General features: G+C 31.8%; 1 protein-coding gene across 1 annotated transcript; it reads right to left on the minus strand.

The window, feature by feature from the left end:
• Positions 1-399: 399 nt before the first annotated feature.
• Positions 400-20,015, minus strand: LOC145836422 (myosin-6-like). Its single transcript, XM_082944221.1, has 42 exons — positions 19,908-20,015; positions 19,591-19,689; positions 19,233-19,373; positions 18,811-18,967; positions 18,714-18,741; positions 18,448-18,562; positions 18,107-18,199; positions 17,985-18,048; positions 17,655-17,753; positions 17,494-17,597; positions 17,056-17,194; positions 16,453-16,601; positions 15,554-15,673; positions 14,942-15,028; positions 14,562-14,645; positions 12,626-12,805; positions 12,178-12,325; positions 11,967-12,037; positions 11,621-11,826; positions 10,928-11,051; positions 10,623-10,759; positions 10,193-10,448; positions 9,452-9,533; positions 8,950-9,110; positions 8,461-8,637; positions 7,949-8,185; positions 7,451-7,594; positions 7,077-7,214; positions 6,749-6,856; positions 6,433-6,558; positions 6,059-6,178; positions 5,202-5,398; positions 4,714-4,897; positions 4,287-4,452; positions 3,957-4,060; positions 3,474-3,610; positions 3,007-3,130; positions 2,334-2,495; positions 1,784-2,020; positions 1,285-1,455; positions 868-1,068; positions 400-570 (listed from the first exon to the last, which is right to left on the minus strand). Exons 1-42 carry the CDS (start codon positions 20,013-20,015, stop codon positions 400-402), a joined length of 5,856 nt encoding a protein of 1,951 aa, XP_082800347.1.
• Between the last annotated feature and the right edge of the window lie 202 nt (positions 20,016-20,217).

Genomic DNA, 20,217 nt, shown 5'->3' on the forward strand with positions numbered 1-20,217 from the left:
AAGACAGATTACGAGTAAGTAGTGATTTTTTATTCTTTTTTTAATGCTGTATATAAAATAATAAAAAGGCAGCATGCGTAATGTAAAGTTCAGTTCCAATAAAAAATCGGTATCAGTAAAGTTTTTGAAAAACAGCTATTGCTTATCAATAGTAATATTTCCCAATTTTTGCTTGCTGAAGTTTAAAGAGTTACTTTTTATAGGTGTATTAAATTTATAAATTCATCCTAACTTGTAATTTATGATTAATAGAAATACAGCTAGATATTTTAAAATAAAAAGTGATTCATCAAACTTCAGCTAGCTTATCATGACATCATAATGTTATGACATCACAACATTAAGACGTCACAACGTTATGACATCAAAAAATTATGAAATAACAACAGTATGACGTCACTATTCCTTCTTTCCGTAATCCCTTCCGCTTGTGTACGGAGCGAAGGTGTCCCTGGCTTTCGACCTCAACTTAGCAAGACTCGCCTCCGCAGACTCCGCTCTCTCCTCCGCATCGTCCAGTTCGTGCTGCAGTTTCCGGTACTTCATTAGGTGCATATTCGCCTGCTCCTCCTAGCATAATTATATTCGTTAAAAAACTTAGAAGCGATAGAGTTAAAAAGATTAGTAGAGTTTGTTAAGTAAAAGTTTACGCTTGTAAGTATACTTAATAGAAAGTTATGAAGAGTTATCTACCATCATACAACGCACCACTCATTCACTTTAACTACTTTTAGCTGTAAAAAGAAAATGATGAATACAATCATTTTATAGAAAATAAGAATAATAAACAACTGGTACTTTCGACTCTTTCGGTTTTAAAGTGAAAAAATAAGCTCTTATGTAAAAATCGATTTTCGAACAACTAACAGTTTCTTCGACTTGCCGCTTGTAAGCCTTCACCTTGGCCTGCAACTTCTCCAGCAGGTCGTGCATCCTCGTCAAATTCTTCTTGTCCTCCTGACCCTGGTACGTCACCTCCTTCACCCTCCTCTCCGACTTCCTCAGCTGCTTGGTCACCTCCTGCGTGTGGCGCTGCTCGTTGTCCACCTCGTTCTCGAGCTCGCGAACCTTTCAATGGTATAAGAAACTTTTACGAACTTTATTTTGTGTAAAAATATTGTAATATACAACAAGTTTACTTTGTATAATAATAGCATTGTCACATATTTTATTACAATCTGTTCATAAAACCTTTTTTGAGTAAAAATCCATCCAAAAGATTTACAACAAAAGGTATTTTTAAAATATTTTTATACATTTTTAGAGGCAGCAGCGTAATCTTACCTTGGTTTCGAGTTTCTGCACTTGCTTCCTGCCTCCCTTCAAAGCAACTTGTTCCGCTTCATCGAGCCTCATCTGCAGGTCCTTCACCGTTTGCTCCATGTTCTTCTTCATCCTCTCCAAGTGCATCGACTGATCCTGCTCCTTTTTAAGCTCCTCTATCATCATCGCGGCCTTTGAGAATAAAATTATAGTTTTCTAAATATAAGTCTTGATTGTTTTTTACTGCACTTTTAGGAAAAACAATAAAGAAAAGTTTAAAAAAGTACAGTTCTCATCCAGGTTTTTAAACATTAAGAATTTTAATTGGTTTATCTGCGATAAGATCAGTTATATTATTCTCCACAACTCACATCAAAAACAAAGTTTAATACCCTACTACTTTATTGTTATATTAAACTATAGTTTGCTAAAATTTCTTTTCTTACTTTAAAAGTAAAACTTCGTAAGAACTAAGTCAAAAACCATTATTTATCTATATAATAAATTCCTCACAACTCACGTCAACCATGGCCTTCTTCGCTTTATCCTCCGCGTTGCGCTGCTCCTCCACGGCATCTTCTATCTCGCCCTGCAAGTTCTGCACCTCCCCCTCCAATTTTCTCTTGTGGTTGATGAGCGCGGTGTTCTGCGTGTGCAGCATGTTCGCCCTCTCTCCCACCTCCATCAGCTCCACCTCCGCCGCCTTCCTGCCGCGTTCGGTTTGCTCCATCGCCGCACGGATCTCCTCCACCTCCGACTGTTTTGTTATTGTAATTTTGTACATAAAGTTTCTATTTTTTTATTAAGTTTTTAATAAAGACTTTTTTTGTGCTTTCCTTCCTACTAAAAACAATTGTTTTTATTTTGTAAGTTTTACTCATTGCATAAAAATTGAGTTAACCTTATCCGAAAAAAACATTAATAAAAATTTAACAAAAAGAATTGTTTTTAACTCTAATTAACTTTATAGTTAACTTACCCCACAGCTAAGTTAATTTTCTAAAGCATTTAGTATAAGGACACAAACAAGTTGTTTTAAACACATATTTGTTCTATTCAATCCAACCAACCATCAGTATTGTAGATTTCCTGTCCATGCTGGCGTGCTGTTCCTCCAGCTCCTCATTTCTCCTCTGCACCTCGTCCAACCGCAGGTGCATGTCCTTGCTCAGCTGCTGCGCCTCCTTCATCTGCCTCACCGCTTCGCCCTGCTGCCTGCACGCGTGCGATACCTGTGAGGTTAATGGGTTGATGAACGTTGCAGCTTGTATGAACAGGTTTTGTAATGAAAGTTTACTAAGCTGATTCAGTATTTCATATTATAACTTCAACAGTTAATTATTATTATTTATGTGGTAATATTATCTGGTGGTTTATATTATGCTTCAATTTGTTTGAACTTACATTTATACCTGTCTATAATGGGTAGATGAACTTTGCAGTTTGTATTAACAGGTTTTGTAATGAACACTAAACTAAAATAAAAATTTACTAAAATAATTAAGTATTTCATTTTGTATTATAACTTGGATAGTTTTTGTGCTAATATTTTTAGGTAGTTTGTATTTCTTAAATTTATTTGACGATACATTTACAAGAAGCAAGTAACCAAACTGAAACAAATTATAAAACTAGTTCAATGTGTTAAAAGAGCTTTATTTGCTTATATTATCATGCAGTCTGTACCATGATTATTTTACTTTTTCGACATAAATAGACAACTAAATAAAAACTTGTTCAAACCTGCATCTCCAGTTCGTTGATGTCTCCTTCTAGCTTCTTTCTGATCCTGACAGCTTCACTCCTTGCTTTTCCTTCCGCGTCCAACGTGGCTTGGATCGAGTCTACTGATCTCTGGCCGTTGCGTCTGATTAGAGTTTAGATTTATAAAATATATTGAAACTGTTTAAACAAATAGACAAATCATTGAACTGTTAAAACTTTTTACAGTAATTCTGCAAAACTTTAAAACAGTTTGTTGATGTGTAATAAACACAGCGTATGAAAAGTACAAATCAAAAAATGTAGATAAAAGATTGATTTTTTTTATTTACACATAAATTATCTTAAACATTTACTTCTTGGTGGAAACCAAACAATATTGTAGCATTCATAAAACGTTATACAAAATCTAGTACAACTTATTTACAGTTCCAATAGATAAATAAAATATAAAAGATCTTATAATTAGTAAAAGGACATTTTCAAACCTCGCATTGTCAATTTCCTCATCTTTTTCGTGAAGTCTCCTTTCAGTGTCTTGCCTCATCTGAGCAATTTCAATCTGCAGCCTCAAAACTTTGCTCTCCTCATTTTCAATAGCGCACTCCGCCTCCTCCAAACTCGTCTGTGTTTGAAATTATTTCGTTAGTTTATGTCCAAGTTTCATAAGGTTATAACAGTCAGTATATTTAATAGCTTTGACATATTTATTTTTTGAATTCACACAATAAGTGAATTCCTAACTTCACCTTTCTATTATAATTATTGTTTTTAAACTCAGTTAAAGTTTAAAAATTGTATAGACTTGACTTCTAAAAAAATCATGATTAATTGCTTTTTTTGTAAACTTATTGAAAGTTTAAGTTAGAACTTTATGTTGTAGTCAACAAAATTAGAATAGTTTAAATCTTACTTTTTAGAAAAAAAAAAATTTTTAGATTTACTTGTTCATACAACGAATCGAAACAAACCTGGAAATCGTTTCTTTCGTTTTCAAGAATCTTCTTAGCTTTTTCAAGCTCATATATACTTTTTCCACCTTCGCCAAGCTGGTCAGTTATATCGTTTATTTCCTCTGAAAATAAACATTTACGTTTAAAAAAAATTATTACTGTTTCGTTATTTTTTTATTATAATAATATTTGTTATGTAAAAACAATAAAAACAACCGTGTTTAAAAAGTGATTATTGTTGCTTTTTAACCATGATGGTGCTTAGTTTCTGCTTTTTAACTTAGTTTCTGTTTATTAACTATTAAAAAAAACTATTTTTAAACTTTAGACAAACAATATAGTCAAAACCTTGAAGGTTTTTATTTTCTCTCTTGACAGTTTCCAGATTTTCGAGAGACTCTTCGTAGGAGTTTCTCAGCTTGAAAAGCTCAGTTGACACGGTCCTTGCGTCTTTCTGAGACATCTCCAGGTCCATTTGCGTCGCTTCGTATTTCTCTTTTTGTTCCACCAAAATCTGTGTTACAAGTAAAGTTGTGTAAGTGTTGTTGCTAATACATGTAATTACTCTAAATAAAAATTAGTATAATAAGCTGTTATCCTTATACTACTATCATTTTTTGATTTAATACATTAGTTTTCATAAAACTACTGTAAATCTTATTTGATTAAAAACTTTTTTTTTCTAAAAACAAGAAAATAAAAAGTTTAAATAACGTTTATGCTTAAATTATTTTTTACTGCTTGTTAAGAACAATTCATTACAATAACAACTTACCTTATCGAAATTGCGTTGTTTTTTGTCGAGTATCGAAGCTGCGGCGTGGGACTTTTCCAGATCAATAACGAGATCCTCGATTTCTCCCTGCAGTCTCAACTTGGTCTTCTCCAAAGAAGACGATTTCGCCTGAGCCGCTTCAACCGCCTCCTCTGCGTCCTGAAGACGGGATGCAAGCCTCTTCCTAGTGTAAGTTTTATGTTTGTAACAGAGGTAAATAAAATTGTTATTGTTCCAAACTGCTGTTTAGAAGTTATTTTTACTCTCACAAGGCTGCTGAACAGTTTTATTTTAGTACTGTGAACATTTTTACTATAAAAAAATCACTTTTCTTTAAAATGTTTAATATTTTTATATTGAAATGTTTTTTTTCTTTCTTTTGTACATTAAAAGTTATACCTCACGTTTTCTACAGGAATATGTTTACAAATTTAACTTTAAGTTGCCTCAACTTTCCGCTTAAACTTTTTACAACTATTCAAACAAACTTTGCTTCTTCGAGTTCTTCGGTTCTCTGTATGGCGTCGGTCTCGTACTTGGTCCTCCACTGCGCCACTTCCGCGTTCGCCTTGCTCAGCGACCTCTGCAGCTCCTGCTTCATCTCCTGCTCCTCCTCGTACTGCTCCCTCAGCAGATCGTTGTCGTGCCTCGATCCCTGCACCGCGTGCGCCATCGCGCTCTTCGCCTGTTGTGGTTTTTGTTAAGTTGGGTGAACTTTTAGTTAAAAAGGTGTTTTGTAGTGAGAATCAATGAGAGCTTATACTTTAACATACTTTTAGAAACTGTTTGTATTTTTTTCGTGAAACATCTCTTCGATAGCCTTTAAAAGAATCGATTTTTAAGCAAGAAAAATAGGCTCTTATGAGATTACAATTGAATGATGCTAGTTAAAAGTATTATTAAATTATGCAGTGCATTGTTTTCATTTTGTAATTCTCCACATGACTTTTTAGGAATAGTTAACATAATATATATATAACCAATAACATAACATAATTTTATATGAACTAGACTAAGATTCTATACAACACTGTAGTAGAAAAATGTACTTAGACGAAAAATAGTAAAAAACCAACTAAAGAAATATTATGACGTATATAATATACTTTTTTTTTTAATACTTTATACGGCTTACAGCTAAAAGTAATATTAATGGACTGATATTTAGTACATTTTAAAGATGGTTTATAGTTTCACGTTGTAACTTTTAATAAAAATTGAGTACTTTTATTTGTAATCATCTTTAATGTTTTTTTAATTTTTGTTTCTTTGTTTTATTTTTATGCTTAAACTTGATATTTTTAAAATACTACTTTAAAATGGCTTACAATACTTTAGTACAAACTTTAGATTCTTCTTCCAACAGTCTCTTGAGTTCTTCCAATTGCTGCTGCATGGAATTGCGAGTTCTCTGGTACTGGTTCATCAATGACTCCTTTTCATCCAATGAACGACCAACTTCGTTCTAAAGATAAACATTTAAGAGGCCGTTTAAATAATTATGTTAAATGTTCAAAGTATAGTTATTAAACATTCTAAATATAAAAAGATTAGTCTTAACGTCTAACTTTTTTCTGAAAAATGTGTGGCAAACTTTGCAAACAACTTTAAAGTTTAAATGTCTTTTTAAACTAGTATTAGTGAAAAGAAAAAGGTTTTTTTGCTTACAAATTCTTTTGTTGAAAGTGAAATTAATATTTTTTCATCTAACAAACTAACTCTTTCGCTTTGCAGCCTGGCAAACTTTGCATTGACATCGTTCAGGTCTCTTTGGAACTGCTCGTTCTTAGACTTGGCTTCCGACAACTGGTCTTCCAAGTTCCTGCTCATCTTCTCAAAGTTCATCTGATGATTAAAAAGGATGATGTGTCCAAATAAGTGTATACTTATTTCATGAAAGGTTAAAACAGATATACAACTTAGCAAAAACGTGCAACGAAATCAGTTTTTCAGTACTTTTGTATTTCATACATGAATTATTTGTATAGAGAAGTTTAACTTAAAAATTACTAAAAAAGTTGTTACAACTATTAACTTTATGTTTGCTTAGGACTTCTTGCGTCGTGTTCAAATCGTCTATTTCCATTTTCATTTCCGACTTTTCTTTTTCAAGCTTTGACTTAACGCGTTGCAAGTTGTCAACCTGAAGCAAAAATATTCACAGGTAATTTCCTTAAAACAAGAAAGCATTGAAATCAATATTTAACTGGCAATGTTAACAATTGAAAGATAATCAAGTTTACAAGGCAATAATGGCATTTGAAAAATATGGATCTAGGACTAATGGGTGTCCTTTACGCAAATCAGAAAAAAATACAGTATTAGAAAGCTTTAATGGTTATTCTACTTATTACGTCACAAACCTGATCGCTGAGCTCTGAAATGACGTCAGAGTTCTTTTTCCTCATATTGGCGATGGTGGCTTCGTGGGACAAGTTTGTTTCTTCCAGTTCTCTTTTCACTTTGTTGTACTCAATCTCACGTCTCTTGTTCAACTCAATCTGGAAGGTTTAAAAAGTTGAAGCAAAGTAAGTTTTATTTGTTTTTAATTTTCGTTTTGGGTTTTTAGTTTTTGTAACAGTATGATTCATGCTTGAATAGTCTTAAAATAATATATCTTAACGTTTAGACATAATTCTTTAAAAATTAAGTACAGTATATACTTATCTCAAAGTTTTACAGTAAACATAAAGTTTTCATTTGTTTTTGAATATTTTTAACTTAGAATTTATCAAACCTGAGCAGTAGTAGCACCACCGCTCTCTTCCAATCTTTCGCTCAACTCGTCCAGCTCTCTCGACATCTCCATTCTCTGCTTGTCTATCTTCGATCTCGCTATCCTCTCCGCATCCAGCTCCTCTTCTAGTTCTTCTATGCGAGCCTGTTGTTAAAATTCAAAACGTTTTAACATTTTCAAAAGAAAAAAAAAATGTTCAATTATTTTTTGAGTTCTTTTAACAGTACTATGGTTGATGACAGTCAATCAAAAAGATACGTAAGTTACAAATGGTTAATAAGTAGTCGGAAATATTAAAAAAAGTTTTAAAGATACCACAGCATATCATAAAAAATTGCAAATTGTACAATTATCATCATGTTTTTGAATGATACAAATGTTTAAACAATAGATAGAATGTTATCTAAGTGTACTTTTGATAAAAAAATTGTTTTACACATTCTTTTCTTTTTTAATCTATAAAAAATTCTTTAGAAACGTCTATTTTTACTAAGTTACCTGCAATTCCTTTATTTTCCTCTGCAACTGGTTCACCAAGCTCTGCTCGTCTTCGTATTTTCCCTCCAGCTGCGACAGCTCGAACTCCTTCTTCTTCAGCTTCTCCTCAACCCTCTGCTGATCGTTCTCCAGGTCCATGATCGTGTCCTGGTTCAACCGGATGTCTCCCTCCTGCTTTCTCTTGATCCTTTCCAGCTCCATTCGCAACTTCTTCTCGTGCTCCAGTGCCGCTTCGAACTGACAAGATTGTTATATGTTTGTTGATTCGGTTCGAGTTCGGTTTTGATAGGAGCTTTTGCAAAATAGATTAACATTTATAAAACTGAATTTGTGCTAACAACTTTATAATTGAGCTCAACAATTGTACTGAACTATGTATTTAGTCTGAAATCTTAACAAATTACAACTACACAACAAACATGTTTTATTAGGTTAGTAATGTTTTTTAAATCGTTTGAGTTTTTGAACTTGAGTTGTCAACAAAATTAAAAAACTCAAGTATAAGTACTAACATCGTCAATTTGTTGTTCGAGTTTAGCTTTCTGCTTGGTCAAGCTGTTGCACTTATCTTCTTCAGTTTGCAGATCGTCCAAGGTCTGGTGATGGGCTTCCTGCAACATCCTCTTCTCCTTACTTGCCTTTTCCAACGCTTCTTCCAACGTCTGCACCTCGTCCGCCAAATTCTTAACCTTGTGTTTGATTGTTAAATATTTTAGATTTTTACTAGCTATAAATGATAAGCAAAGTATGAATGCGTACATTATGACTTTATTTTGTATTTATTTCCATACTTTGAATATACTAGTTTAAGTAATAAGAAGGGTATGTAAATTTAGTTTACACTTCATAACTTTAAATGATGAATGAACTCAAAACATCATATGCATCTTGTGTACATATTTTTAATAGTAGGTTTAATATTCAAAATACGATTGCCTAAATACATGTTCTTATCTTTTATTTAACTTTTTTTTTCACAAAAAAATAAAAAAACATCAAACTTTGTTTTCAGTCGCGTGTTTTTCTTTTTCAACCCTGGCAAGCGTCAGTTCCACATCATCAATGTCCTTCTTCAGGTTCTGACACTCGTCTTCCAGTTTTCTCTTCTTTGAAGTCAGATCGTTGTTGGACTCTTCTTCCTCTTCTATCCGCTCTTCTAAGTCTGTGATAATAATAAAGATGTTATACGACAAACCGAACAACTGAGAGCTTTAGTTATAAGCTGTTTTCGTTTTTTTAAATGTATAAGACTTAAAAAATAGTTAAGTGAAATTAGTTAACATATTTAAATTTTTAAACTTCGGAGAGACCAGTAGCTATCAAGATACAAATGCTTAAATAATGAGTTTCTTAAAAACTTAAATCTGTTGTTTTGACCTTTTTATAATCGACAGCTCTAAAGTGTTTTGGTTTAAGAAATCTGTAAGTTTGTTTCTATTCTTATTTCATTTCTTTCAGCTTTGAAAATACAGTCTGAAATGTATATCAAGTTTCATAATAAACCTTTCATTTTAGCTTCCAGTTCAACTTTAGCCTTCATCAAGTGTTCGTACCTATCTTCTGCATCATTTTGTAACTCTTGTTCCTAAAATTAAGATTTATCATCAATTCTATGAAAAAAAAACTTAAAAGCAGTTCTATCAAAATAGGTTAATAGTAGGTAAAAAGAAATTGTTCTCTACTTTATTGTCGGAAAACACTACAAAATGATTAAAAATATGAAGGTTTTATTGGTACTCAAACAATTGAAGTACTGTTTATACAAGCTTACTCATACATTTTGTTCATTTTAAAAGCTTTTTCAAACTGTAATTTTTCAAAGTAAGTACTTAAATCGGTTTGCAATATTGTTTTAGTAGAATATTAAAAAGTAGAGTTCAAAACATACAAGACACAAGATATGAGAACTACTTTTGGTATCTACGTTTTTTACAGTACACTTTTTTTATTGTTTACACTGTTATTAAAATGAAGAATAATTTTAAATAAAAAGAATTAAGCTTTATTCTCTCAAACACTCAGTTTAAAAACAGACACCTTTTACTCTACCAGAAGGTGCTTAGAAATCTTACTAAGTTAATACTTGAACACAATCTTAAGTGTATTTATCCCAGCAAACAAGCAATGTAACAAAAGTATTAGGTTACGAATGAAAGTTTATATAAAACTAAGGTGTTAGACTACAAAATTCAACAAAAACTTTAATGATTATAAACAAACGATTGAATAAAAACATAAACGTACACTAGTCAACTGCAACAACAAGTCGTTCTTCTCCTGTATCAACGACACCTGCTTCTCCTCCAGCTCCTGCCTCCGCTTCTTCTCCCTCTCCAGCTCCTCCTTCACCTCCGACATCTGCTTCTCCACCTGCTCCCTCTCCTTCGCGTCCTCCGCCGACTTCAACAAAGGTTTTATCTTGAACATCAGCTTCATCCACACCCAGTTGCGAACCGCCAGGTAGGATCTTATGTTGGCTTGGATCAGCGCGCAAGCTTGTCTGTATGATTTGCAATTTTTTAATAGATAGAAACATTAGAGTATTTAAAAACTATTGTTTACACTAAAATTATTCTAATATAGATGCCTAAGCTAGTTAAGAGGATTTTAGTCTCAAATTCTTTCAGTACAAACTAATTTAAATTTATACTAACTACATATAAAAGCTACATACCTTCTTTCGTACATTTTCTTGAACTCCACTCTCATTTGCTTGGCCCTGGAACGAGATTGTATCTTGGTGATGATGACGGTCAACCTTTCATCTCTCATGTCTTCCAACACTCCCAACATTCCCGCTTTGAAGAAGATCTACAACAAAGATAGAAGTTTAATAAACATAAAAAAAGTAAAACACAATCAAATTAAGAAACTAATTCAATTTAGATAAGTTGTATAAGTAGAAAATATTATAAAAAATTTAAAATATTTAAGCTTATCCAAAAGTTAGAACACTTTCAACATCAGAATATCTAAAACCTTGGTGTTTCCAAATCTGTACTGGGATGAATCTAGGTCTAAAGTACCGATAAGTTTTTCACAAGCCTTCTTGCTATCAACAAATTGTCCATCCGGGATGGCAGATGGATTTAATACACGATACCTGATAGAAAAATTAAAAATATAAGTTTTTAAACAAAGTTTTTGTTAAAATATCTATAAATTATAATTTGTGAATTGGTAAAATAACACTTTTTGAAAATATTAAGCAATAACCAAACAGAGGACGAGTTAAGAAGATTATTCAATAGAATGTACGTCAAATTGAATTTGTTACAGGTTTAAAACGTTTGCCTAATTATTAAAATAAGCTTTAATATCTTCTTTCAAATTTTTATTTATTAGTTTAAAGTTTATACGTTAATATTTTACCCCTGCTTTTAATTTGTTAATCTTTTTTTTTTGTTAGGCATTTTAAGTAAAAAAACACAACTATTTTGAATTTTAAAATGTTAGAGTTCAAATTTACTTTTAAAAAAAGTATAATAGTTAATCTAATTAGTAGCTTAATTAACTTTAACAAGTCTTGTTCTCACAAAACACAACTACATTTTAAACTCGACATTTTAACCACATTTGTTTTATAATTACAGCTATTAACAATCTATTAAATTTTTTTGAATCTTGCTATCATCAAAAAACACCTAAACTTTAAACTTAACATCAAATAACCTCTGTTTGAATTCCGCGTACAGTATTCTGCTCGGGAATCCCTTCCTACAGATCCTGATTCCTTCCAACACACCGTTGCACCTCAGCTGATGCAGCACCAGCGAGTTGTCCATCTCGCCCGGGCACTTCCTCTCGTTGGGAATGATGCAGCGCACAAAGTGGGGCTGAGTCGATCGCAAGTTTGCCATCAACCGGTTCAGTGATTCCTATTGATTGACAAAAGTTTGCTAACTAAGTTTTAAAGCTGGTGTTTGACTTTGTTATTTCACTAATGTACTAACTACTACTACTTAAAATAAACTGTTATATTTTTGGAGCTAATATCAAAACATGTATAAATTTATACCCTGTGCAACGACGATACAGTTTGGAACGAGCCGCCCTTTTGCCGTTTCGATCCTCCTTTTCTTGAACCGCCTTTTTTAAACAAAGTGTTAAGATAAATTAGTTTTATTATATGTGTCTTTACATTGTAGAAAATAGGAAGAGAGTTTTTAAGTTATTAGTAGAAAAAATAATAACTAGCACGTATTGTTGATTTTAAAACTTTCTTTTACCTTTCTTGGCACCTGCAGTTTCAGCAGACTCGTATCCCTCCCATATGGTCTGTAGGACTTTCAACGTTGCCTTCTTCATCAGGGCAACTACAGATCCGTTCAATGGATCCTTGTTCTTTTCAAGCCAACCGACTATGTTGTAACCCACCTGAAAGTTATCTTGAATTTAATTTCAGAAATATTTTTAAGTAGACTACCTTTTCTTAGCAGTAAATGTTTTGAAAAAGTCATACTAAAAGTATTGGTTTGAAATTGACATTAAGTAATAAAATGAAATTAGTAATAATGAATACCATAATGTTTTTTTGAATACGCTAAAATTTTTAACGAATAACAGTTTCAACTCTATATTTAACCTCTTTTTGATTTAGTTTAAAACACCACTGATGGTGAATTAAAAAAATTGAAAAATGTATCATTAAAATCATCAAAAATACCGACAACTAACAATGCCTGCGTAGTGAATCAGCTCGAAATGCGCTTCGTATTTCCTCTTCATTCCCGGTCTCGGCTTGATGAAGTTCTTGGATTTTCCCAGGTGATTCTGCATCAGCTTGTCCTGGAAACTCTGATCTGTTGCTTTTGGAAACATGCACTCCTCCTCCAATATCGACATTATTCCCAATGGCTAAACATTGGTGAACAGACTTTTTTAAACAGAACTGTTAATTGATTATTTTGTTCAAAAATTGATAACGCTTTAAATCGATGTTTTCGTACAAAACACAATACTGCGTAATAATGGTATCTACCAGGGGCGTCGCGTGGGATGAAACGCTGGAGCTATAGCTTCACCTAAAAAAAACGAAAAATTATTCCGAATTTTTTTGATTTTAGTGTTTAAGCCTTAAAACACGCTGCTTTAAATGGGCCTCTGCTTCAGCTGTACAACCTCAAACTACGTCAAAGTAACTTTATTTTAAAGCTAAGTAATTGAGCTTTGGAATGATGTAAAAAAAACTATATCACCTTAAAAAATAAAGATGTTATGTTATCATGAAGTTGTACATAAGAATACAGCCAAATGTGTACATGAACGTCGTTAACTTCCCTGTTAAATTAGTTTTTTTTTTCAAATTTTTATATTTGATGTTCAAAATGTACGTAAAATTGCAGCTGCAAGCTCAATCAGTGTCAGCTGCATCTTAAATGTTTACAAGTTTTCAATAAAAAAAATGTTGAAAAGTTGAATTCTGGAGCTGCATGAACTTTCAGCACCATGTGAATTAAATCATGATCGTCGTTTCAAATTTACTACAGCCCGAGAACAATAAGACAAGTTGAACTCGAGCAGAATAAACTCGAGGAGGGAATACTCAAGCAGAGGCAACTCGAGCAGGAAAAACTCAAACAGGGAAAACTCGAGCAGGGGCAAACGAGAAGGAACTATTCGAACCGGAAAAACTCGAGTAGGAGCAACTCGAGCAGGGAAAACTTGAGCAGCGGCAACTCAAACAGGGAAAACTCGAGCAGGAAAAACTCGAGCAGGGGCAAAAACCAGGTTTTTTTAAGTTACTTGCATGTTTTTTTGTTTTTATTACTAGTTTGACAAGTCATAAAATTAAGTTAGCAAATTTATAATTGTGCAAATACAGAAACTTACATGGACATTTATAAAAATAAAAGCAGCTATAGTTAATAAGAAAAGGGTGATGATATACATGGGTTTGAGATATGTGTTTTTTTTTTTATATTGTTTTTATTTTTATTTTATATACTACTTAATCAAACAGATATGTTTAATTCTTTTTTATCAAAAATTTTCTATTACTTCATATTACCTTTATGGTTTAAATCTAAATGTTTCAAACTAGTGAATTTTTTAGTTTGACAATGTCAATCTGCAGCACCCCCTAACAAAAAGACCACGCGATGCCACTGGTATCTACTAAACACATTACAAAACTTTTTAAGGTTTTTCTTACTTTTAGACATATAAAAGATTAATGGTTTTGTTTATAAACAGCCTCTTGTGTCACATAAGCTGTAACGTGAGTAGTTCGTGAAGAATTTTAAGCTATTTTTTAAGGCAAAATTATCCAAATACTTAATAAGCTAATAAACATTTAAGGTGTTGAAGTAGCTTAACGATTAGTTAAATACTATTAGCTTAATTACACTTTACTTTGTTTTTCCTACACAAAGTTTACATTTAAAAGGTACATAGAACAGCTTTTCTTATCTTTAAATCAAAATGCGTTTTCAAAAAACGATATCCTAATCAAAAATTACCTTTAGTAAACTTATTCACAAATACTAATAATGTAAACAAAACGTGTAAAATATAATAATTAAGATTAAAGTTTTAGATATTTTATCAACAGCGTTGTACAAAATAGCGTCACTATAAACAATATAAATCTAACAAACTAATTTAAACGTACTTTTTCAATAAGTTCAATGCATGCTGCCAAATCGAGCCCGAAATCGATGAATTCCCAGTCAATACCTTCGCGTTTGTACTCTTCCTGTTGTTAAAATAATTAGTATGAAAATATTCTAAGGCGTTTAAAACAAAATAAAGGTCCTGGTATTTAAAAGTCATTAAAGTTGTGTTTTATATACAAAAACTTAATGACATATTCACTTGTGCTAATAGTTTGGTAATTTATAGGACTAGAAAACGGACTTGTATTTTAGATTTATTTGAAACCTGTGTACTTAAAGTAGAAAAATAAGTTCATGGATACAATACTAAATAAACGAGTACGTTAAAGTTTTATTGATTGAAAAATTATCTGTTTGACACTTAAAAAAAAGTAACCTGTTCCAACACAAACATATGGTGGTTGAAAAACTGCTGCAACTTTTCGTTTGTGAAGTTGATATTCAGCTGTTCCAAGCTGTTGTACTGCAAAAACATACCAACACTTTTGCAAAAATTAGTTAAATTACTGCTTAAATAAACATTTGTAAGCAACTTTTTGGTTTACGAATTCGCGGTTAGAATTTGTTAGTGATGTAATTATAATGTTTAAATGTAAACTTACCGGAAAAACCTCTCGGAATATTCTTCAAGTGCTAGTAGCATATATTTATTTTCGCAAAAACAAAATTTTAAGTACTTTCCAGCAAAACCACCTCTGCCAATTAAACTTCTCGGCGAGTTTGCTAACGCTGCTTATCGACCGTAATTTCAAAATGTAAACAACATTTTTCTCGTGCATCACCGCAAAGAAAATATTTACGCTAAAAATTATTTATTGCGGCGACTAGAATGGAATTCTCGCAACAAATTTCTCTAAACACTCGAATAAAAAATTTACGAGTTTAATTACAAACTCTTAAATGAGCAAAGTAAACAGCGGAGCGGCGCGCGACAAAACATAAACAGCGAATCTCTTTGTGACGTAATCACACTAATGACGTAACTAACGTCGAATATCTCGAATCCGGCGATGTCCAGCACTCCGATGAAGTAGTTGCGAGGAAGCTTGGTTGATAAAGTTAAGTTGATTTTCTTCACCAGCCAGTCGAAAAGACGACCGTAAATTGCCTGTTGATTACATATATTATTTACTATACTATGTACTAATTAATGGTTACTTACTGTGTTCAAATCTTATAAAAGTTTGTGTTAATTCCAAATTATTTCAAAAAAGCACTAGTGCTAAAGTTTATGTGTTAAGACATATAACTGAATAATCCAGAGAATATAAATTTTTTGGGGTGTACTTTCAGCTTATTTTGTTTAATGTACAAGTAATTGGTTATGTATTTTATCAAGCATGTGTATAACCATACACAAATATGTGTTTAAGTCTCTAAAAAGTCAAATTATATGTCATTATTAAGTTTTTATTTGGTCGAACATAACCAAAAGTAAGGTTTTGCTACAACAAAGTATCCATTTTAATGAATAAATTTCAGTTTTAGTTGTAAGCTTATTTAAATCTAATGAAACAAACATTTATACACTAGATAACATACATTTATCATTGTAATTTAGAGGTGAAAAGTTTTGGAATCTAAATTAGCAGTTTTAAGGTTCTAAATATATAAATTGGCGTGTAATAACCTGTTAAACAAGTATAAAGCCGTTAAATAAGAAAATATATGACTTGTTTTGCCGCAAAATAACAAAAAAAAAAACAGTAATCAAAAACAAGTTTTAGTTGGTTTTCAATTTATATAAATTAAAGTTTTTTTTTGTTAATATTGAGTGTAAGTAGGCTATTCACTAGTTTAGGGCTGTAAAATTAGGTCATGTTATATTTAAAATTAACTGCTGCCTAAAAATATTTTTACGAACACAACACTATCACATTATATAACCTTGGCCAAGGCGCCGACAGAGAAGTTGACTTGCTTGACGGTTTGACCTTTAGTGACCCAATCATTTCCGACCTTGACACGTGGTTGTAGCAATGCTTTCGTGTATTCAGCTGAATTTAACCCGAGCAAGTATGTTACTTTGTCCGCATCTGTATAAAATAATGATATACACAGGTTTCATTGGTAGTTATTAAGTTTAGAAATTAAGCATTTTTCATGTAATGTAACTTGATAATTTGATAGTACATAATACTTTACTGAGCTGCTTCGGTTTTTGTGCTACTTTTTATCAAAAAAGTTTATCATTTATTTTAGCTGAACTAATCTTCCAACGTGGAGTTTTATAAGATTAAATATAATAAAAGTTGATTTCAACAACTATTACTAAATAGTTTAAAAGTCAACAAACAGTCGTTATTGCTTCAACTTTGTCAGCTTTTTTAGATGCAGCTAATGAACAAAATAATTGCAAAGGAATGGTTGTTTAAAGAGTTTTTAAGATTTTTAGCACTTTAATTGTTAGTAAATTTTAATTCAAATAAAAAATGAGCACTTAGTCCCTTTATTAATCCCCAAGTTCTTACTATAAAACCACAAACTCACCCTCAGTACCATCGGCTTCTGCTTGCTCGTCCCTGGGCTTCTGCTTAAACTTCATGTTTCCGCTGTGCATGATCGCCCCCATGATCTTGTATATTCCCTGCTTCTCCTCCCCGCTGAACCCCAACACGTCGAACGCTTCCTGTGACGTAATAAAGTATTTTTATATGATTTTAGGAAGATTTTTTTGAATAAATCAGCTGTACATAATGCAACTTGTGCATTGCATTTGTTTTAACTCGCTTTGGAACATGGTTGAGATGAAATAGAAATTTCAAAAAACCTATATAAAAACATACAAGGGCGCAAATACATAGCTGTTTAGACCATTTAAATAAATAACTTTTGAACCTTTTATAAAATTAGATCAAAAACCTATTAACTAAAAAGTTTTTATTATGTTAGAAATTGTTCCAATGATTTTAAAAAATCGCAACTTACATCAGTTAGCTTCAGTTCTTCGCCATCATCCAAGTTCTGCACAACAGTGTCTCCTTGTGAGCAGTATCTGAAGTCGTAAGGATCCTTTGAAACCAACAAGTTCTCTGTGAAACATTACGATTAAAAAAATACATACAAACATTATAACTAAGAATGTTTACCTAGAAGTTCAGGTTTTGCTCCGGAACAGATCTGGTAGAAAATGTGGAACCCTCTCTCTCCGGGTTGCTGAAAGATGACTCTTGACTTTTCTAAAAGGTCTAAAATAACAATGAGCTATTAGCTTAATGAAAACGCTAAATTTGACATAATTTTTTTTTAATAATAAACATTAATAAATTCCAATTATACTAACTATTTTCTAAAAGTATTAAAAAGTTTGTTATCTTAGACCTGTCAAACTTCAATGTTAGGTTTTAAACCCGCCAAACTTATCATAAATTTTCAAAATAATTGTTTTTTAGGATAAAATATTTTACAAAGAAGCTTACATGTTTCGATATCTCCAGACGCCAGTTTACCAGTTGTTCCGAAGTGAATTCGAATGAACTTTCCCTGTACAGCATATTCAAAAGTTAAAAGAAATATAAACAAATAAAACGTTTTAACTAACGAATCGGGATGAATTGTCGTTACGGATGGTTTTTGCATTACCAAATGCTTCCATGGCCGGGTTTGCTTGAATAATTTGGTCTTCCAAAGTTCCCTTTAAATAATTTTTTGTTAACTTCGCAATAATTCCTTTTTTTAAGAAATAGACAATTCAGTTTAGTTAAATGAAACAATTAGTTTAAAAATGTGTTAGTTGTCTGCTTTTTCTTATTAAATATTTTTACTTAAAATTTCTGTTTTCAGTTTAGTTATATGTAACTAATTCAAAAGTATATAAAAAAAAACTTCAGACATTGATTATTAAAATAAAAATTCATATTATCACAATATTAATCTAATCACTTTATTAGCGTTTTGTTTCACAGCTTCGTCCTTGGCGTCGCTGAGAGCTGCCACCATTGCGAAATACTGAATTACTTTCTTGGTGTTCACCGTTTTACCTGCTCCAGACTCACCACTGTAAATTTACTTATTTAAGAATTGAGTGAGTTTTTAAATGAAGAAATAGTTCAAGCAATACAGAAAAACAAAATTTTTATCGTTTGATCAAAGTTATGAAATTAAGTTTTGTTAACTCTGAGATGCAAAACAAAACTGAACAAACTCACGTAATCAACATGGATTGGTTCTCTCTATCTGAAAGAAAAAAATATTGTACTTTAAACAACAGAAAGCAAAAAGTACTATCAAAAAAAATCAACTAACTTCTCAACATGTCATTGTAAGCGTTGTCGGAAATACTGAATATGTGAGGAGGCATTTCATTTCTCCTCTTTCCCTTGTAGCATGCCACCACATATTTCTCATACACTGGCAACATCTTGTACGGGTTCACAGTAACACAAAACAACCCGGAATAAGTCTGTTGAAAATATTGCACAAACTTTAACTTACGAAAAGTTAGATCTTTGTTATTTTTAAGTTGTTTCCTATAATTTAACTCTAGTTTTCATAGTCTTGAGTTTAATTTTTTTAAAAATCTAAAACACTAGAGTAAATGAACGAATAAATTTCAACAAAAATTTCTATAAGCAGTTTACTTATCTTTTCTTTTTTTTAATTATAGCAAGTTTTTTAGTGCAACAATAATGTGTTTTGTGTTGTAGTACTAGATGTATAAAACAAACGTAGATCATGAATTTTTCGTATCTGGTTTTCAAGTTGTAAATAACACTGCCTTCATTCAAGTAAGTCATATTGGCCATGTCTTCTATCAGGTGAAACTTTGGAGGATTCTGCTCGGCTATGTCGTCTTCTTTTATGTTTTTCTGTTGTAAAGTATTATATTGCTATTTAATCTGTTTGATTTATCGTTTAAACATTTGTAAAAGTTTCGTTTTTTGTCTAAGAAAAGCTAAAATTTTTTTTTGATAAGTCGATGTATTGAAACAATAAATCGTAGAGAAAAATTAAACTATTAAAACAATATAAATAGAAATTTGAATTAATTTAAAAAAAAGAAAAATTAATATTTTTCAAACTTACCTCTCCATCGGGTAGTTTGACCTTCTTGTATCCTTTCTTATCAGAATCACCAACAATCTCACCTTTTTGGTAGACATTTTTCTTACACGGTACCCACACCTGTATTTGAGTTTAAATTCATTGATTGCATGTCATTCATTACTAACAATTGAAAGCAGGTATTATAAGGAGAACTTAAGATCGCGACGTCTAGATTGTTTTTAAAGAGTTTTAGGAACAGTATGTTTTATATAGTGTAAAAATCACACGTATAAATAAACTTGCTAACATGAAAAAAATACTTATACAAGGAGCTTAAGTTACAAATCTCAACTCACAGCTTTCTTTCCAGCAAAGGGCTGCGCGTGTATTTCGGTCATTTCCTTCTTACCCAGCCTCAGGTACTGGGCAGCTGCCTGCGCCTGAACTGGATCCCACGTGTTCATGTTGTGAATGAAAAAGTAAAAAGGTTCTATAAAAAAAATTGAAGATACTTTTCTTGAATTAAGTTTAAAGTATAATATGTGGTTTATTTTGAACAACTTTAAATGTGAAAAAAATGTTTTCAAAATACCATTTGGAAAATTATTGTGTTTGATTAGCATGCTTAAGTTGTAATGAAAGGTCTAGTTGATTTAACAATATTTT

Source organism: Thalia democratica, chromosome 5 (genome assembly GCF_965202585.1).
Source record: "Thalia democratica chromosome 5, ktThaDemo2.hap1.1, whole genome shotgun sequence".
Classification (NCBI taxonomy): domain Eukaryota; kingdom Metazoa; phylum Chordata; class Thaliacea; order Salpida; family Salpidae; genus Thalia; species Thalia democratica.